Source organism: Myotis myotis, unplaced genomic scaffold, assembly GCF_014108235.1.
Source record: "Myotis myotis isolate mMyoMyo1 unplaced genomic scaffold, mMyoMyo1.p scaffold_m19_p_15, whole genome shotgun sequence".
In the NCBI taxonomy this organism is placed as follows: Eukaryota; Metazoa; Chordata; class Mammalia; order Chiroptera; family Vespertilionidae; genus Myotis; species Myotis myotis.
This window is the reverse complement of record NW_023416319.1, coordinates 34,501,194-34,518,562: the sequence shown is the minus strand read 5'-3', so window position 1 is coordinate 34,518,562 and position 17,369 is coordinate 34,501,194. Positions and strand designations below refer to the sequence as shown.

The window sequence follows — 17,369 nt, the reverse complement described above, 5'->3', positions numbered from 1 at the left end:
CCTTTAAAAAGTCCATTCTAAATGTTCTTTTCCATTTAGATTTGTTCACTTTTCTCTCCTGGATTATAATAGTACAGTTTTAGTAGCATTACATCTCAGATAATTCTACTTTTTGAGCAATTAACATTTCTATTTTTCAGGTCATTTAAAACTAGTACATGTGTGTACTTCAAGTATTTTAATAAAATTACATTTACTTACAATTTTGACTTTGAAATGGTCTATAAGAGTTCAATCTAAAATAAAATGCAATTTGGTGGCTATCCATAAACTAGGAAGAGATCCTTCACCAAACCTCAACCATACTGGAACCCTGATCTTGGATTTCCAATATGAAAAACTGGGAGGAAGTGAATTTCTGTTGTTCACGTCACCCAGCCTATGTATTGTGTTATGCAGGCCAAGCTGACTAATACACTGACTGTCCTCGTTTGGTGGATTAGGATGCAAACTGAGAGGTCAAAATTGGCATTTGGACCTGTGTATAATTTCAAAACCAACTCTTTGGGTAGCCCTCTGAATTTTGAGCCAGAAAATACTAGTAATGAATATAACCAGTCTTTAAAAAAGATACAAAACCCCTTCCTCTGTTGCCATGTGTATTTTTATTTTTAGCAGATACAGATAAAGCCAGTTGATTTTGCTCATTTCTATTCATTATCATCTTATTTTTGTGTTCTAACCGGATGTTATTATTTGAGCTTTCAGAATTCCAGGTTAATGTTAAAAAATGTAGTCAATGCTCCTGAAATTGCAATGCTGAAAAATCCAAGAAGATTTACTCATGCTGTATTTGCTTTTTGTAAAACATATTAAATACAAAATATCCCGTTTTGTGCCTGAAATTAATTGGCAGTGCCTCATTAAACCATATTAAAATTAACGTCTATTAATTGGATTAGAAATTCAGTGAGAATGACAGCTGCTAGTGCCTTTTACAGTTACTCTGTTTTTCTATAATCCATATGGCAGAAATCACATAATGTTTTTTTCTTCCCATTGAAGTAAACACTTGAGATGAAAAGATTTGACTCACTGTGGTCAGGGTATGTGCATTTATTTTCTTTCTTTCCTTTTTTTTTTTCCTTTTTTTTTTTTTTTTTGTAAAAGCTGAACTATCTTCCCCCCCTCTTTCACAGGTTTTCACCAGCCATATTTGTGTATCTGATTAACATCGTCCCATCATTGTGGATTCTTGAAGTGCAACATGGGAACCAGGTACATCCTTTTGGAAAATAGAAAAGTGGAACATTCAGCAATAAACTACTTCCATATTCTAATCTGATTTGTGTCAGAAATGTACTTTTCTAAGGAACTGGGTTTATTAAGAACTGAATAAAAAGAGGTCATCAACAAACAGAAGCAAATTTGTGATCTGTCAAAACCAATAAAAATAGTACATTCAAGATTTAAGATTATATAATTAATTAACAATTTGTATTAGGATTTGTTCCTAAGACACCCCCTCTCCCCCAATATGCTAGAGTTAACATGAGGGTGTAAAAATTTGTTTTTAACCCTTGCAGGGTCAATGAGCTCCTATATGGGGCTAAGAATATGCAGGGCTCCATAATCTGGCATCCTACAAAATGACATTTTTAGGAACCACAAGAACAAAAACAAACCCCATCATCTGTACCATGCTATATAAATGCAATCAAATTTGGAGGGTCTATTTGAGATTATCTTAAATACAGACAGATTGCACGAGATTCAGTTTCGAGGGCCCCATGAGCTATTTTAAGGAAATAGGCAATCTGCTCTAGAGCTCCAAAATAACATGAAAGATGAGGACTCATGAGACCCACCATGAGGAAATGTGGACTGTATGTATTAGAACCACACTGACCTAGAAAATAAACCATGGCTTTCGATCAGAGACCCCAGTCTATATACAGACAGAGGTTCTGACTTTTAAGTGAGTTGCTTCTTACTTGGGCAATCTTATGCAGCAGGCTCTAGGCTGGATTCAGCCATTTGTTATTATTAATGTGCCTGTACAACACCAGGGAGGTATTTAGTAACATCCATCAGACGCCAGCCTGGACTTCACATCTTTAGGGTTGGGGTTACAAGACTATGTTTTACAGATAAACTATAGTTATGATATAATATTATCTTATTACCTTCACTAATAAAATACATTTGGTAAGATCTGTGAGAATTTGCCCCTCCGCAGATTTATTTGTTGCCATTCATCATTTTATAGCAAAGTTAGGCCTCCTATATATGTTTAAGATATTGGAACCTAGAAAGAAAATACTCCAAATTTTAGGCACATGGAGGGGAAGTTAGCTCTGTGGACTGTTTTTGAAAAATTCCACAAGCATGTACCAATAATATAGGCATTAAGGAAAACATTGATCTGCCTTAAATCTCCTGCTTAAAAAAAACATTAAAGTGATAGGATATTTCTATCCCTGTAGAAAAAAGTATTTATGTAACTGTAGGTTGGTTGGTTCAAGTTATCATGACTTTTAAAAACTGTACCATAGGGAGTTAGGGGACTGTTTCAATTTTCTTACTGCTTACTACTTTCAGGGGTATGGAAATAAGTTGGCGATTTGAATCATTTTTTCCCTTCAAATCCAATTCTATGACATGGCTATCATCCACAATAACAATTCATTTCCCCAAATGCTTTTATAATATAAGTGTATGGCACAGTTAATTGATATACAGGTCAAATCCCATTACAACAAATAGCCTGCAACCAAAAGCTCTCTTTTTAATAAAAAAAGATTTTTTGAGCCACAGGCAGTACTTCTCTCATTTTTATACTACAAAAGAAATTGGACCTTTAGTAGTAATGCAATTGACTTATTTTGACATGAAGAACTAAAGTGAATGCCCAAAGACTGGATTGGGCAGGGTGGGCAGAGATGGAAATACCTGGTAGAAAAAAAGTGAGAGAAAAAGAGACAAAAAAGTATTGGAATTGCATTTAAAGAGATAAGAGATGGCAGAATAAAGGAATTCTCTTTGTCCATTCATTTAAGAAATTTTGGGTTTAATAATAATCACTTTTCCTGTTTATGTCAAAATATTTTGAGGCATGTTTTCTCATTTATAAATCCAGCAACTACATGAGTTCAGCACGGTATATACACTTCTGTTTTATAGAAGAGGACCCCAAGACTCAAAAACATTAAGTACTTTTCTCAAGGCCATACAGCTAATCAACAACTTTCTGGGGCTTAGAACCTGTGGCTTGACCCCAACTTGGTTAACCACACTGCCTTTCTCAGTTATGTGTTCCATGTTTTAGAGGACTTACCATCAAAATCATCTAAATTCTTCTTGATGGGAAAGAGTAGTTTAATTTCCTTTCACTTTTTCCATTTACTTTGAATCCTAAATGTTCTAACCTATGACTTGGCATTAGGAAAACATTCTGACCTACTTCAGGCAGACATTCCTCTTCAATGATCAATTATGTACTTTTATTTCTGAGTCTGGCAAGGTCTGCATGAATGGAAACAAAATGGTTATGACAACAATTATGGCCTTACCTCTTAGGTTTACTTATGAAGTGGTACAGTTAAAGCAATGGAAACTTGCTGGTCTTGATGGAGTCAGTTTGGTTTGACCCAAAGGAATATTTTTGAAGCTAATAAGAGTTTTTAAGACATAGACCATAAAAAAGTGGCTTGTTGGCACCCAGATCATCTACATGAACTCACCTACATGGTGCTAATGTAAACAATCCTATATAATAAAGAGCTAATATGCAAATGATTGTCACACCCTCATGCCCTCATGTCGGGGCTGAGGGACCTGAGGCTAGGCCAGGGGACCTGAGGCCACACCTCCCCCACCCGGCGGGACTTGATGGTGGACCTGAGGCTGAACCCCCTGCCTGGTGGGGCTTGACGGGGGGACCTGAGGCTGTGCCCCCAGCCCTGCGGGGCTTGATGGGGGTGATTTCGAGGCGCACAGGTGAGCGGGGACTTGACTCTGGCGTGCCCCAGACTCTGACAGGAGGGAGATTTTCATATACATTTTACTAATTTTCTTTCATCTCTGACACTTCTATTATAAAGAAAGGGCAAATAGCAATATTAAAATATTTCTTCTAATTGATTCCCTTTTAATGTGCATGAATTTCATGCACTGGGACATTAGTATTACCCTAAAAACAATGCAGTCAGATTAGGTTTAAGGAGTCAAACCAGTTGGTCTTTGAAGTCCTAATGCAGCTGCCACTTAAAGGGAAGTTTCATCAATGTATTATAAGCAGAATTACGAGAGTGGAGAGGGACTCAGATGGTTATAACATCAAATATGGATGACAGCTGTTTGCTACTAAGTTATCTTGTACTGCAGTGCAGGTAACTTCTTTAAAATAAAAAGATGTCTATGGAGTTTTAGTGACAAGGATATAAAAAAAACAAAGGTTTTTGGTCAAATTTTTAGTTTTTAACTAGTCACAAAACTACTCTGCAATTAGAATTTATTACTTGGTTCAAATATCTAAGTTTTTTATCTTTATTATCTTTTCTTAGAGCCTTAGCAATATAAAAAAAGTGTGCAAACAGTTGTATTTTACTCTTAGAGATATGGCACATGGCCATTTTTCTTAATTATTCTTGTCATCTCACCCATAACACTAGTACTTTTGATAGAGGGTAGGAAAAAAAATAGCCTCTTGACAGACTTTATTTTCTACCTTTTAAGAGAATGATTAATGAAGTATCCAAAATAATTAAGAAAAATACACTTCTTACAGCTTTAGTATTTAAAAAATAGTTTCTCTTGTCGTAGCCGGTTTGGCTCAGTGGATTGACTGTCGGCCTGCGGACTGAAGGGTCCCAGGTTCGATTCCCATCAAGGGCATGTACCTTGGTTGTGGGCACATCCCTAGTAGAGGGTTGGCAGGAGGCAGCTGATCGATGTTTCTCTCTCATCTATGTTTCTAACTCTCTATCCCTCTTCCTTCCTCTCTGTAAAAAATCAATAAAATATATTAAAAAAACAGTTTCTCTCAAAATCCAAATGTGTGATCATGGATGAGTGGTGGTGGTGGTGGAGTGTGTTTCACAAGTATGTTAGCCCTGCAGCTGGTTAAAGAAATCTTAAACGTTATTATTATTATTTTTTTACCCCTTTGTGAAATAATCATAGGTACAGTTACATTTTTTAAGTGCCACCTCTTTCCTCTCTTACTTTTTCTACCTCAGATTCCTAGCATCTGCCCAGATAAAAATCATGCACAGCTCACTTGCAGAAATTTACATGCAAAATCAAGGAAAAAGAAGGAGGAAAAAGAAATCTATTTTAGGTCTATTATCAAAATTTCTATAAACTTAAATTGACCTCTATGCTGATATTAAATCTATAGTTTGGTGGGCTAATGTTAATTTTTTTTTATTGTTTCAGTGCTTAACAGGCAAGATGGAAAAATAATTGGATCATCTACTTAAACAAAATGGTATTTAGGTAAAGAGACTTCTTGGGACAAGAAACAAACTCTTAGAATGAATGCTTTGACCAGGGTCATGCATGTTTTAATGTTGCCATTGATTGTTGGCTTATTTTACAGTTGTTCCAGGGTTCAAAATGGAACCCCATTGATCAACCGATGAATTCTAGAGTTCTCTACAATGAACTCAGAGAGTCAACATCCTCATAGACTTGTGGAACAAAAAGACATATAGTTGACCAATTAAAAAGTGGTTTTTGATCACAAGCATATAATCTGAGTTTTGGGAATGTTTATGCATACTGTTTAAATTCCACATATCTGCTCATAATTCCTTAGATATATTGCAGCCATTTTCAATTTTACCTATTGTGGTTGTTTTTTGTTTTGTTTTGTTTTTGACATATTGCCTTTTTACAAAATTCTTAGTATTGTGGTAGCCAATCGGAAGGAATGTCGCAGAATACCAGTAGCAAAGAAGACTTCAATCAAACTCTGATGTCAAGTGAACAAGCCCATGGAGGCGATAGTCTCATTGAGACGGTAAGAGCTTCCCCACAGTATATTAAAAGGATGCAGCAAAGCTTCTCACCTGGCAAGGATAGTGTGCTCCACACCTTTCAGCTCGTTCTAAGGAAATTTGCTCATTGTTTGTTTGACTCAGGAATTTGCAAAATAATTGTATTTTTGGTTTAATTAAACATAGTTAACATGCATAATAGGCATATATATGTATGTATGTATATTTACACACACACACACATATCAGTAGATATGTTTAACTTGCAGTATTAACAAACCTTTAATTCTTAGGTCAGACAATATACGTATAAAGTGAGATACATATATTTGTTAAGGGATGATATAAGATTGGGATCTGCCCTACACTGTTTTAGGTGTTCATATTAATAAAATAAGAAAGGTTTCCAGCCAAAATTGAATCACTTCTTTGTTATTCACATGCTTGATATTTTGAAAACTAACCATGGCCCTATTAGAAAATAATTTATGGGAGAGATCAAGGCCAAGGCCCCTACCATTGAACCACATTTCAACAATAAGATAGGCTATTGATTCTGTGAGGTTTAATAGAACTAGCCTTGGGTTCTAATTAAACTCCAATCAAAACTTACCAATATCACTTTGAACAAACCACTTAAGTCTCTGTATCTCAGTTTTTTTTTTTAATCTGGTAATTGAAAATATTAATATATTCCATGCTAGTATGCTCCCTGTAAGAAATAAATAAGATGTATGTGAGGTCTCATAGAAGAAATATAAAGAAGTGTGCAAATGAAAGATTATTGATCTTCATGCATGGCTTTGATCAGGTTAGCATTCTGACTTGTCTTTTATTTTTCCTCTACCCTTGCACTTGACATCAGCAAGTGATCTAAAGGGATAAACAGATTTGCACAAACATAGTTAAATTACTGCATAAATCAGTTGGAATCACTATCCAACCCACTTGAGACCTATGTTTTGTAGTCTTTAAAAGATCATAACTTTCAGGGTCAATGATATACTTTCAAAACTTTTTGAGAAGTTAAGTGGGCAAGAAATATTATCCAGAATACATAAATGGAATGTAAATTTTTCTTAGAATCCGAGAATAAAGGTAGACTATAATGTGATTGTTAGCTTCTGAACTTTTGAATAACATGTCAAATATTCAGAAAAAACTTTATAGTTATTCTCTTTATTTACACTTAGGTAATGATTAAACATTATTATATATTTTCTCATTTGATGTAATAGCGCTTTAAAACAATAAAAACAAGAGAGAACATTTGTACCATGCTAAGATATTCCCAGATTTGTAAATTCAGTCTTAAAATTGAAAGAAAAATATAAGGAAATTTTTAATTTTAACATGGGAATTTTAAAAATTTGATATGTGTTATACTTAGTTACAGAGAATAATAAAATAAAAAATGATCTTTAAAACATCATAAAATTGGCCCTTTAAGTATCATTCCAAAGAATCCTACTAGCGAGTGTAAGGTTTTAAGTACTTCTAGTCATAAAGCTTCTCATTTCAAGGACCACATTAGCTTTTTAAAACTTTTCAGAGTGTTCAGTTAAAGGAGTTTTACTTTCTTTAGTAAGTGAAGAATCATCCTCTGAAAGTAACCTTCCACAGAAGCTAACTCTTGATTGAAAGCCATGGTAAAGAAAGTATCTCTCTCAAGGTGGCAACTCATAATCCTTTTATCTGTATGGCATTTCTGTTAAACAGGCCAAAGTGTTTGTAAATAACTTATCTACAGTATGTGAGAAAGACTGGACTTTGGGACTCCATCAGACATTCCTGCTAATGCTAATAATTGGAAGATGGCTTCTACCTATTGGAGGCACAATCACTCGGGACCAACTCTCTGAACTTCTCCTTTTGTTTGTGGGGACAGCTGCTGACATACTGGAATTCACAAGTGAGACCTTGGCAGAAAATACTGTGAGGTAAGCAGTGAAAGGCCCTGCAAGGGAAAGAACTTCTTTTCAAGGTCAAAGCCCACACAACTGTCGCTTTGTTCCATCATTTCTATTCTGCATGAATAAGGATTTTTAGTAAACTATATGCCAAATGGTAGAATCATAGAATTTGATGCTATGCATATACATATTGGGTACCAGCCCAGTGGAGATGAGATAGAGATAGAGACAGAGATAGACTTTAATACAAAAAGGAGGTTTCTGCCAAAGAAAAGGGGCAAATAGTATTTTCTACGAGTGAGACAGAAAAGCTCTGCATGTCTGCAGGCCCACAGGTTAGGCAGGACCATGGTTATCTAAACATCTTCTGGAGATGGATGACCATCACTAGCTCCACTTTCACACTTTCAAGTGTCCAGGAATGTAGTAAGATCCGCTTCTAGAGCATAGCACAGCTATAATTCCAAGAAAGCACCTAGAAGAGACTTGGCAAAACCTCTCCCCTACCCAGCTGGGAAATTTATATTCCCTGGTGTGAATGGAGAATGGGGAATATTAGGTTTCATTTTACTAAATTTTATTTTTAGTCAGTTTTTTTCAAAGTGCCCAAGGCTTTCTGGAGTAGATGCCTATAAATTAAAACTTATTGAGTTGGTACTTTATTTTTGCCACAAGCAAACAAACTCAGAATCCATGATCACAACTGTTTATGAAACTACTTTCTTACCATAAGGGATTTAAATCTCAGTGCCTGAATGTACTTTCAGCTTGGTTTGCTTTGCACTATGCTATAAAAATAAATTGCAATGAGGCTGGCTTTTAATGCTATAGTTTACTGTATGCTGTGTGTTTCTCAAACAACAAAACATAAAGCTGAACAAAATACACTAAGTGAGTAAAATAATACCCCAATTATAGTGCAAAGTATATTTATAACCACAGGTTACCTTTACATGATTATTTCTTGTCTCACTTATACTTATTTTTCTTATACCTCATTAAGTGGGCATAGAATTTTAAAAATAATCCAATCTAAGTTGATCTAATATCCTCAAAATGTTTATTTTAGTTTCATAGTTAATACCTTCCATTGGGTCAGTGATTTTCATCATAGGACTAATTTTCAGATACTTTAGGACACAATACAATGGAGTTACAAGAAAAACACAAAGAAATCCCTACCAAGTACATAAAAACAATAAATAAATACAGGTACAGTGACAGGAACATGAGAATATAAAGATAATTAACTACATCTCTATAGAAATAAACACATAAATGCTAAATATCAAGGGGGTAGGAGGGATATTAGGTAGGAAATGGGGTATTCAGGAGGGATACGAATGTCATGATTCATTGTCTACATTCATTTTTCCATCCACTGTTGACTGATTATCTAGTATGTGCCAGGAAATGTATTGGTCAGAGATTGGGGAACAGAAGGTGAGCAAGTGATGAGAGAAAGGACATACAGTTCTATCCCAACTGAGGCAATTTCAATTCAGCAATTTCTTCTGATCAGAATGTTTCATAAATCTTCCCCCCCTTCCCCTCATTTTAAGCTTGTATCATGTCCTGAAGATGGGATCAAATAAATTATGCCATGGTTTTGGTTTTAAATTTCTTTTCAGATGGAAGTAACTTTACTTTTAATATAACTGCACTGTGTCCGTGATCTTCTGTAGTCTCTACTCCATTCCTGCATGTTTCCGTCACTCTACTCAAAGACTCCAAAATCAAGGCCCAGAAAGAACCTAGAGCTTTTTCTCTCCTAAAACTCACCTCCCAAATTCTGATTTCACCTCAAGGCCCATCTATATTGCAAGAATTGACACTGCTAATCTCCCTTTCTTCAAAGGAGAGATTTAAATCCCTCCCATTATGGCATAGCTTTTCCCTGTGGTCTCAAAAAGACAATCATGAAGAATAAATTTAATATACACAGAAAGAATATTTACATGTAGTACCAAAGGAGGCTACTTTATTATAATTTACTTAGTGTTATCTATATTAGTACAATATTTTATTTTCTATTTTATTTTATTCCATAGTTTGGGCTGATTAGGAAAAAGCCTGCAATGATATGTACATTCCAATAATATCTACCTCTTTCCCACATCCTGACCAAAAACTCAAATCCAATTTTTTAACCTAAATCAATTTCCTTCATTATGCCCATATGAAGTTAATCTGCCTTATTTTTATAAATTTACATACTGTAATTTTTTCTTAATTACTTGACTTTATATAGCATAAAAGTCAACTACTATAATTCAATGGTTCAATGATATTTACTAAATGTATAGATTTGTATAACCATCACTAGAATCTAGATTCCTTATGGCTCTTTGCAGTCAATTCTCACTCCCACTAGCAATCTTAGGTAACCATTGATATGCTTTCTGTTGTTTTTTAAACTTCATGTAAATGGAATCATGAAATACGTAGTCTTTTGTGACTGGCTTTCTCATAGCATAATGCTTTGGGGTTAACATTGTTGCATCTATCAGTAATTTTAAATTGCTGAATAGTATCCCATGCATATACCATATTTTACTTATCCATTTCATAGTTGATATACATGTATTGCTATTTTCTTGCTATTAATAATGATATTGCTATGAACATTCACCTACAAGCCTTTGGATGGATCTGTTTTCTTTCTATTGGATAGATAACTAGAAGTAGAATGACTGGGTTTTATGTTAAGTACATGATTAATGTTTAAGAAACTTCAAAACTTTTCCAAAGTGGCTGTACCTTTTTATATTCCCATCAACAATGAGAGTTCCTTATTTCCCCCCACATCCTCAATATCACTTTTTTTTCCCAGTCTTCGATGATCATCATTGTATTGGGTCCATAGTAGGATCATATTGTGGTTTTAATTTATATTTTCCTAATGACTAATACTGTTGAGCATCTTTCCATGTGCTGATTAGACTTTCATATATCTTCCTTTGTAAAGTATCTGTTCAAATTTTTGCCCATTTTTCATTGGATTGATTTTTTATTATTATCGAGTTATGAGTTATTTATATATTCTGGATACAAATCCTTTATTATATGTATAAATGTAAATGTTTTCTCCCAGTATATTGTTTTTTATTATTTAAGTAGAGGCCCAGTGCATGAAATTTGTGCATGTCGGGGGGCGGGGGGATCCCTCAGCCCGGCCTGCACCCTCTCCAATCTAGGATCCTTCAGGGGGTGTCTGAAACTGGCAATCGGACATCCCTCTAACAATCTGGGACCGCTTGCTCCTAACTGCTCTCCTCTGCCTTCCTGATCACCCCTAACTGCTTTCCCCTGCTGGCCTTATCACCTCTAACCGCCTCGGCCTCGGCCCCTGTCACCGCCACCGTGGCTTTGTCCAGAAGGAGATCTATAAGGATGTCTGGAAGACGTCTGGTCTAATTAGCATATTACCCTTTCATTAGTATAGATGTCATTTGAAGAACACTTTAAAAAGTTTTGATATAGTCCCATGTATCTATATTTTTTCTTTTATATAGTACTTTGGGTGTCATATCTAAAACATATTTTCCTCACCTAAAATTAGAAATATTCTCCTCTGTAATATTTTTACTTATTTCTTTTTTTTTTGGGGGGGGGAGGTAATATGAGGTAAGGTTCTAAGTTCATTTTTGTCTTGTTTTGTTGTGGGCATTATTCCAGTACTATCTTTTTCCCCAGCTAGGACCAATCCTCTTAGCACCATTTGTTGAATAGACTATTCATTCCCTATTAAATTGCTCTGGCATCTTTGTCAACTGATCACATACGTAAGAGTTTGGGTTTTTTTATGGACATTCTATTGGGTTCTATTGCTCTATATGCCTATTTTTATGCCAGTACCCCATTATTGTGATTACTAGAGTGTTATGGAAAGTTTTGGAACTGAATTCTGTAAGTCTTCTAACATTGTTCTTTTTAAAAATTGTTTTGGCTACTCTAGGTCCTTTTTATTTCCATAAATTTTTATAATCAGTTTGTCAAATTCTACAAAAAAATCTGTGGGAGTTTTGATAAGAACTGTATTAAATCTAAGCATCAATTTGGGAAGAAATGACATCTTAATATTATCTTCCAATCTATGGAAGACATTATCTCATATTTTATTAAAATGCTCCCTAATTTTTTTCAACAATGCTCTGTAAAATTTTTTATTAATCCTCACCAAAGGCTATTTTTTTCCATTGATTTTTTTTTTTTTTAGAGAGAATGGAAAGGAGGGAGAGAGAAAGAGAGAGAGAGATTGATGTGAGAGAGACACAATGATTGGTTGCCTCCTTCATGTACCCCAATCAGGCCCAGGAATTAACCCGTAACCCAGGTATATGCCCTTGACCAGGAATGGCACCCATGAACCTTCGGTGCCAGGGAAGGCCAACACCTTAATCTCTGAGCCACATCGGCCAGGGGTGCTTTGTAATTTTTAATGTACAGGTCTTACACTGCTTTTCCCTCTCTACACTAGTTCACCCAGTGCTGAACATTTCTCCTGTCTTTTGTTTCAGTATGGGTGAATTCAGTCTCTCTCCACTATTGCAACAGTCTTGAATACAGTCTTCCTTGCCTTATTAACTCGGTTGGGTCCAAATTGTCTTTGACATAGCCGAGCTGGAAGAATATGGGAACATCCCATGGGCAAGAGTGCCTCAGACTCACTGCTCGTAACTAAAGTTCTACCAGATTCTCATGAACAAATGTTACTCAATTTATAATCCAGAGATGTAAAGTGGTTTTTGTTTTGTTTTTTTAAAAACAATTTGTCCAGCATTAGGTATGTTTGTTGGGGAGAGGATTTGCTGACTTTCTCATTCTGCTACAGCCACCCTCCAACACTGTAACAAGTCTGAATTTAAATGTCATTGCCAGGAAGAGTTAAGTCGTCATTACATCTTTGGTGATCAGTCTATTCAGTCTTTTCCGAGCACAGATCATTTATTAAAAAGAACAAATTTGTTCCGATAGCATTACTGTTACTTTACTGTGAGTATCTGACCACACAAAGGAGGGTTTTCTTATGTTTACACTATTTTCCTTTTATTTGGCTCTTTTTGCCTGGTGAAACATTTCTTCCAGGCTAAATTAATGATTTCATTTTCTTGTGGTTTTTTTTCCTCTCTCTCTCTCCTTTATCTTCCACCTCTCCAAGAGGTTTGTTTGTAAAAGCAAGATGAATTTTATTCACTGATTGTCTTTTATCTATAGGAATATTTATACTTCCAAACAGAAATAGTTAAGCAAATTAGCAATGTATGACTTTATTTTTATTTTTATCACTTAATAGATATGGTGCACTGACGCACCAAATTCCAGTCTTTTACCTACTCAGTTTTCCAAGTATAGAAGTGATGCCCACATCTACAATTATACGACTCCAGAGCCTTTGTCTCTTTATGAATAGAGTCCATTGTCTGCTTACATGCTTTTCAGTTGACATTTATGGAGACAGATTATACATGAGAAAATGGGGCAAGACAATTGCGGGAGACAGTTACATAATGCAGATAATGTTGGACAAATTCACTCCAAAATTCCTGTACAATTTTTTGAGTGTTTGCGATTTAAATTCAGTGATTTATTTATATCCTAACCTTTAACCTTTCTGAGTAACTTTTACTGTTTGATTTAATAATACAAATTTTTGCCTGCTTCAAAAATTATCTGGCCATCATTTTCAAAGTTATTTTAATAACTTTACTAATAAGTTTCTCAACACACACATTCTCCCTTATTTTGTGTGTGCTCAAATAAAACTTGCATATGCAAAAAACATGCATTCATTATTTTAGGATTAGAATTTGGGTTACTTAGGGCTAGGGTTAGTATATTTTTTATCCCTATTTTGTATAATAAAATTAAAACACGAAGAATTTAAGAAGTATGTTCATATAATAAAAATACGACTACTAGATAATATTTATTTATTACTTGCTGTGTTCCAAGCACTGTTCTAAGGATTTTAGTTGTGATAAGTTATTTAGTTTTTATAATAACACTATGAAGTAGATACTATCATTTAAATCATTTTTAAAAAAATATATTTTACTTTAAAAATATTTTTATTAATTTCTGAGAGGAAGGAAGAGAGAGAGATAGAAGTATCAATGATGAGAGAAAATGATTGAATGGCTGCCTCCTGCATGCCCCACACTGGGGATTGAGCTCACAACCCAGGCATATGCCCCGACAGGGAATTGAACCATGACTTCCTGGTTCATAGGTCGATGCTCAAAAGCTAACCCATGCTGGATGGACATTTCCATCATTTTTTAAGCTGAACAGTAACAGGTAAGAGAAGTTGAGAAAGTCTCAAGCTCAAATGAAAATAAAGGCAGTAACTAAGTTGTAGTGATCTTTCATAGTCTTTATGGAATATTTATATGGAGAGCTTTATATGTTTAATGTATTTAAGCAACATACTTAATAAAAATATCATATAAAATACAATAGCTATTATTGTTACCTTCATGTCAAAGATGGGTATACTATAGCATATTGCTGTTAAGTTAGTTCTTCATATTCAAGTAGCTAGTTAATGATCAGTCTGGGATTGGACGCCCAGATCTCTCTGGTGAGGGTGGAGCTAGTATTTGAACTTGAGCAACCTAGTACTAGAGCTTATGCTTCCCCAACACTTTCTGGTGCCTTAAAGAAAAACTGTACATGAGTTTTTGGTAGAATTATTGAAGTTTTGCATTAGAACAAACTTCAAAAGTGACCACTTATTTTACATCTATTATAAAATCCTTTCCAAAAATTTCTCAATAAGTTTTGTCCAGCCTTTCTTTGAAATTTTTGCTAACAGAGAATACACTACCCCAGGGGCAGGTTATTCTATTTTAAGTTAATATTATTAGAAAGAATTTTCCTCTATTGGGATGAAATTTGGATTCTTATAGGTGCAACTGAAGTCCTTTCAACCTGAATTGGCTCCCTGAAGTCACAAGAAATAAGTTTAATTTATTTCCCACATGATAGCCCTTTAAATGTATGAATAAAGTTTTAAAGGAATCTTCTCTAGTTTTCAGTTTCTTGAACTATTCCACATATAACATGGCTCTGAGTTATCTACCATACTGTTTCTCTCCTTTGAACCAAAAAGTTTTTAACTGTTTCTCATAAAACAAAGCACAACATATAATATTTCAGATATATTCTGAACATTGTAGAATAGAACAGGAGTAAAACTTTCCATTTCCTTCATGGAAATAGTATAGTATAATGGCTGAAAGGGTGGATGCTGAAATCAGCTATGTAGTTTTGATTTATGCACCCCACTTATAATCACATGACTTCAAACAAGTTTCTTCAACTCTGTATGCCTCAGTTTCCCCACTGGTCAAGTAAGAAAAATAGTGTGTGTACTATGTAGAGTTGTTATTAGGATGATGTGTGATCATAGAGTTAAACACTTAGAAAACTGCCTGCACATAGTTCAGACACTATAAGCAAAATTATTTAAAAATGCAGGTACTTATTGAAGGTCTACTATAGATAGACATTGACATTGCAAAGAAGGAAAAGTAATTGATTGTGCTCCTTAGGCATTTCCACTTAAAATGCTAGTCTTTATTCTTCTTGTAAAGCAACTTATGATTGCATTTGATTTTGGAAAATCATAAATCATGTAGCACTGTACACTCATAATTAGATAATAGTAAGGAAACATATTTGAGTGTTTTTATGACTGTTTCTGTGAAATGCTACCTCTTTTATACTATTCTAGATTATCCAGTCAAGATCTTTTGGGATCCTGACTGTGTCTCCTGGAATTTTAGCTTCCCATCCAACCTCCATGTCGTATGTGCATATGGGAAGACTTCCATCAACGTTGGCAACCAAGTCATTGATGAAATACAAAGTAGAACAGGATCAAAGCCAGAGCCTGCAGCAACCCATTAGAGAGCTCCCTTTGGAGAGTCATTTTACGCAGTTAGGACGCCACCTAACTATACTCATACCCAAAATATTTCTTAATCTTAATAGGAACACTATGAGAGGCTTTTCCTAAGCTTTGGTAAAATCCCAATGTCAATTATTAATTTATATATCATTACCTGCCTGGTAATCCTACTTCTATTTAAAAGAAAGAGAGAAAAAATAATCATAGTTGAGTGCTAATTATTCTTAGGTTACCTGTGCTGATTCCTAGTGATTGCTGTGTTCCATAAGGGCTCTCAGAAATCTTTTAAATAGTCACCTATAATCTAACTAAGGATTAACAGTAAGTGTGCCTTTTGTAGTTTAAGATATCCTTCTGCTTCATTTTGAAAGTTAGGACTTCAATTATTTATTTATTTATTTATTTAGTCACCAACCTTGTCTCCACCATTAACTGCCAAGACAGATAATGATGGCTTAGAATTCTCATTTCCAAACTCTCTCTGAGTTTTGAGATCTAATTTTTGAGACACTCAATACTTGAAGCATTTAAAGGTATTCCTTACAATTACCTCATGCAGTTTGGTTTCAGTTACTCTTCTCTGATGCTTTTTTTTTCTCTCTATCTCTCTCTCTCTCCAGTCTGAAAACCCCTCTTGACAGGGAAGTTGGCAACAAGATCTGTTATTACACCACTAACCTGAAAATGATCACTGATATTTTTGCTAAAAAAAAGTGACTTTGCTACTTTGAAATATGTTTTTTATTTTTGTAACCTCTATTCTTTATGACTTTAGTCTTCCAGACTATTCTTCCAGATCTAGGACATTTGTATATTTGCCAAGTGTGGGTCCTTCTTTTGTACATTCAAAAGTTTCTTCCATAGATATTTGGTGAGTGTCTATTATTGGCCAGGCACTATTCTAGGCACTGAGGATACAGAGGTAAATAAAACAGTCATGTTCCTTGACTTACATTCTAAAATATGGTATAAATCTTTGATAATTGGATTTATCTCCCCATTTGTTTTCCAAATGAGGATAGCTTTCTTTTAATGCTGAGCTTTTACTTGTTGGGCATCATCTAGCACTTTTGAGATATATTTTAAAGTTTGAATCTTAGGACCTTAGAAGACTTTTCACTTTTTCTCCTTGAAATTTCTTCATATCAGCCCTCTGAGTTTCCAGGTCAACATCTAACATTTCCCCCAGATTTTCTCTCCTTTAATGTTGGCATGATTTTGCAAAACTAAAGACAGCAACATGGCTTTGCCATAATTCACACAGATGTTGGCACATGTGGTGGTCAAGGCCAACCTTTCTGACTCTGTGTTTTCCCTCATCTTTTACATTATTCCATTGTAATTATGCATGGATTTTTCATGGATTTATTATATCAGCAAAATATAGTAAGACTTATTAGGGTATACTAAAATATGAGAAGAAAGAGAAAAGAGTTCTCCTTTCTGCATGTGATCATATTTTAATTGCTAATTTAAAATTTGTCTGCATTCTAGGAATAACCCTAGCCTAGTCTATGGCATCCTTTGTATTTGGACCTGGAGCATGCTGCAGTTTCCACTTGACCTGGCAGGTAAGTGTCTTGATGTTTTCTCAATGAA

The 17,369-nt window shown here is 34.8% G+C and overlaps 1 protein-coding gene across 1 annotated transcript in view; it reads left to right on the top strand.

Annotated features, from left to right (window-relative positions):
* The window catches only part of TMEM26 (transmembrane protein 26), a 41,711-nt gene that overhangs the window by 17,694 nt on the left and 6,648 nt on the right, over positions 1 to 17,369 (top strand). The window contains 4 exon segments of the mRNA XM_036336827.1: positions 1,140 to 1,218; positions 5,852 to 5,965; positions 7,662 to 7,882; positions 17,265 to 17,341. Of these exon segments, the coding sequence (XP_036192720.1) occupies positions 1,140 to 1,218; positions 5,852 to 5,965; positions 7,662 to 7,882; positions 17,265 to 17,341 (491 nt within the window).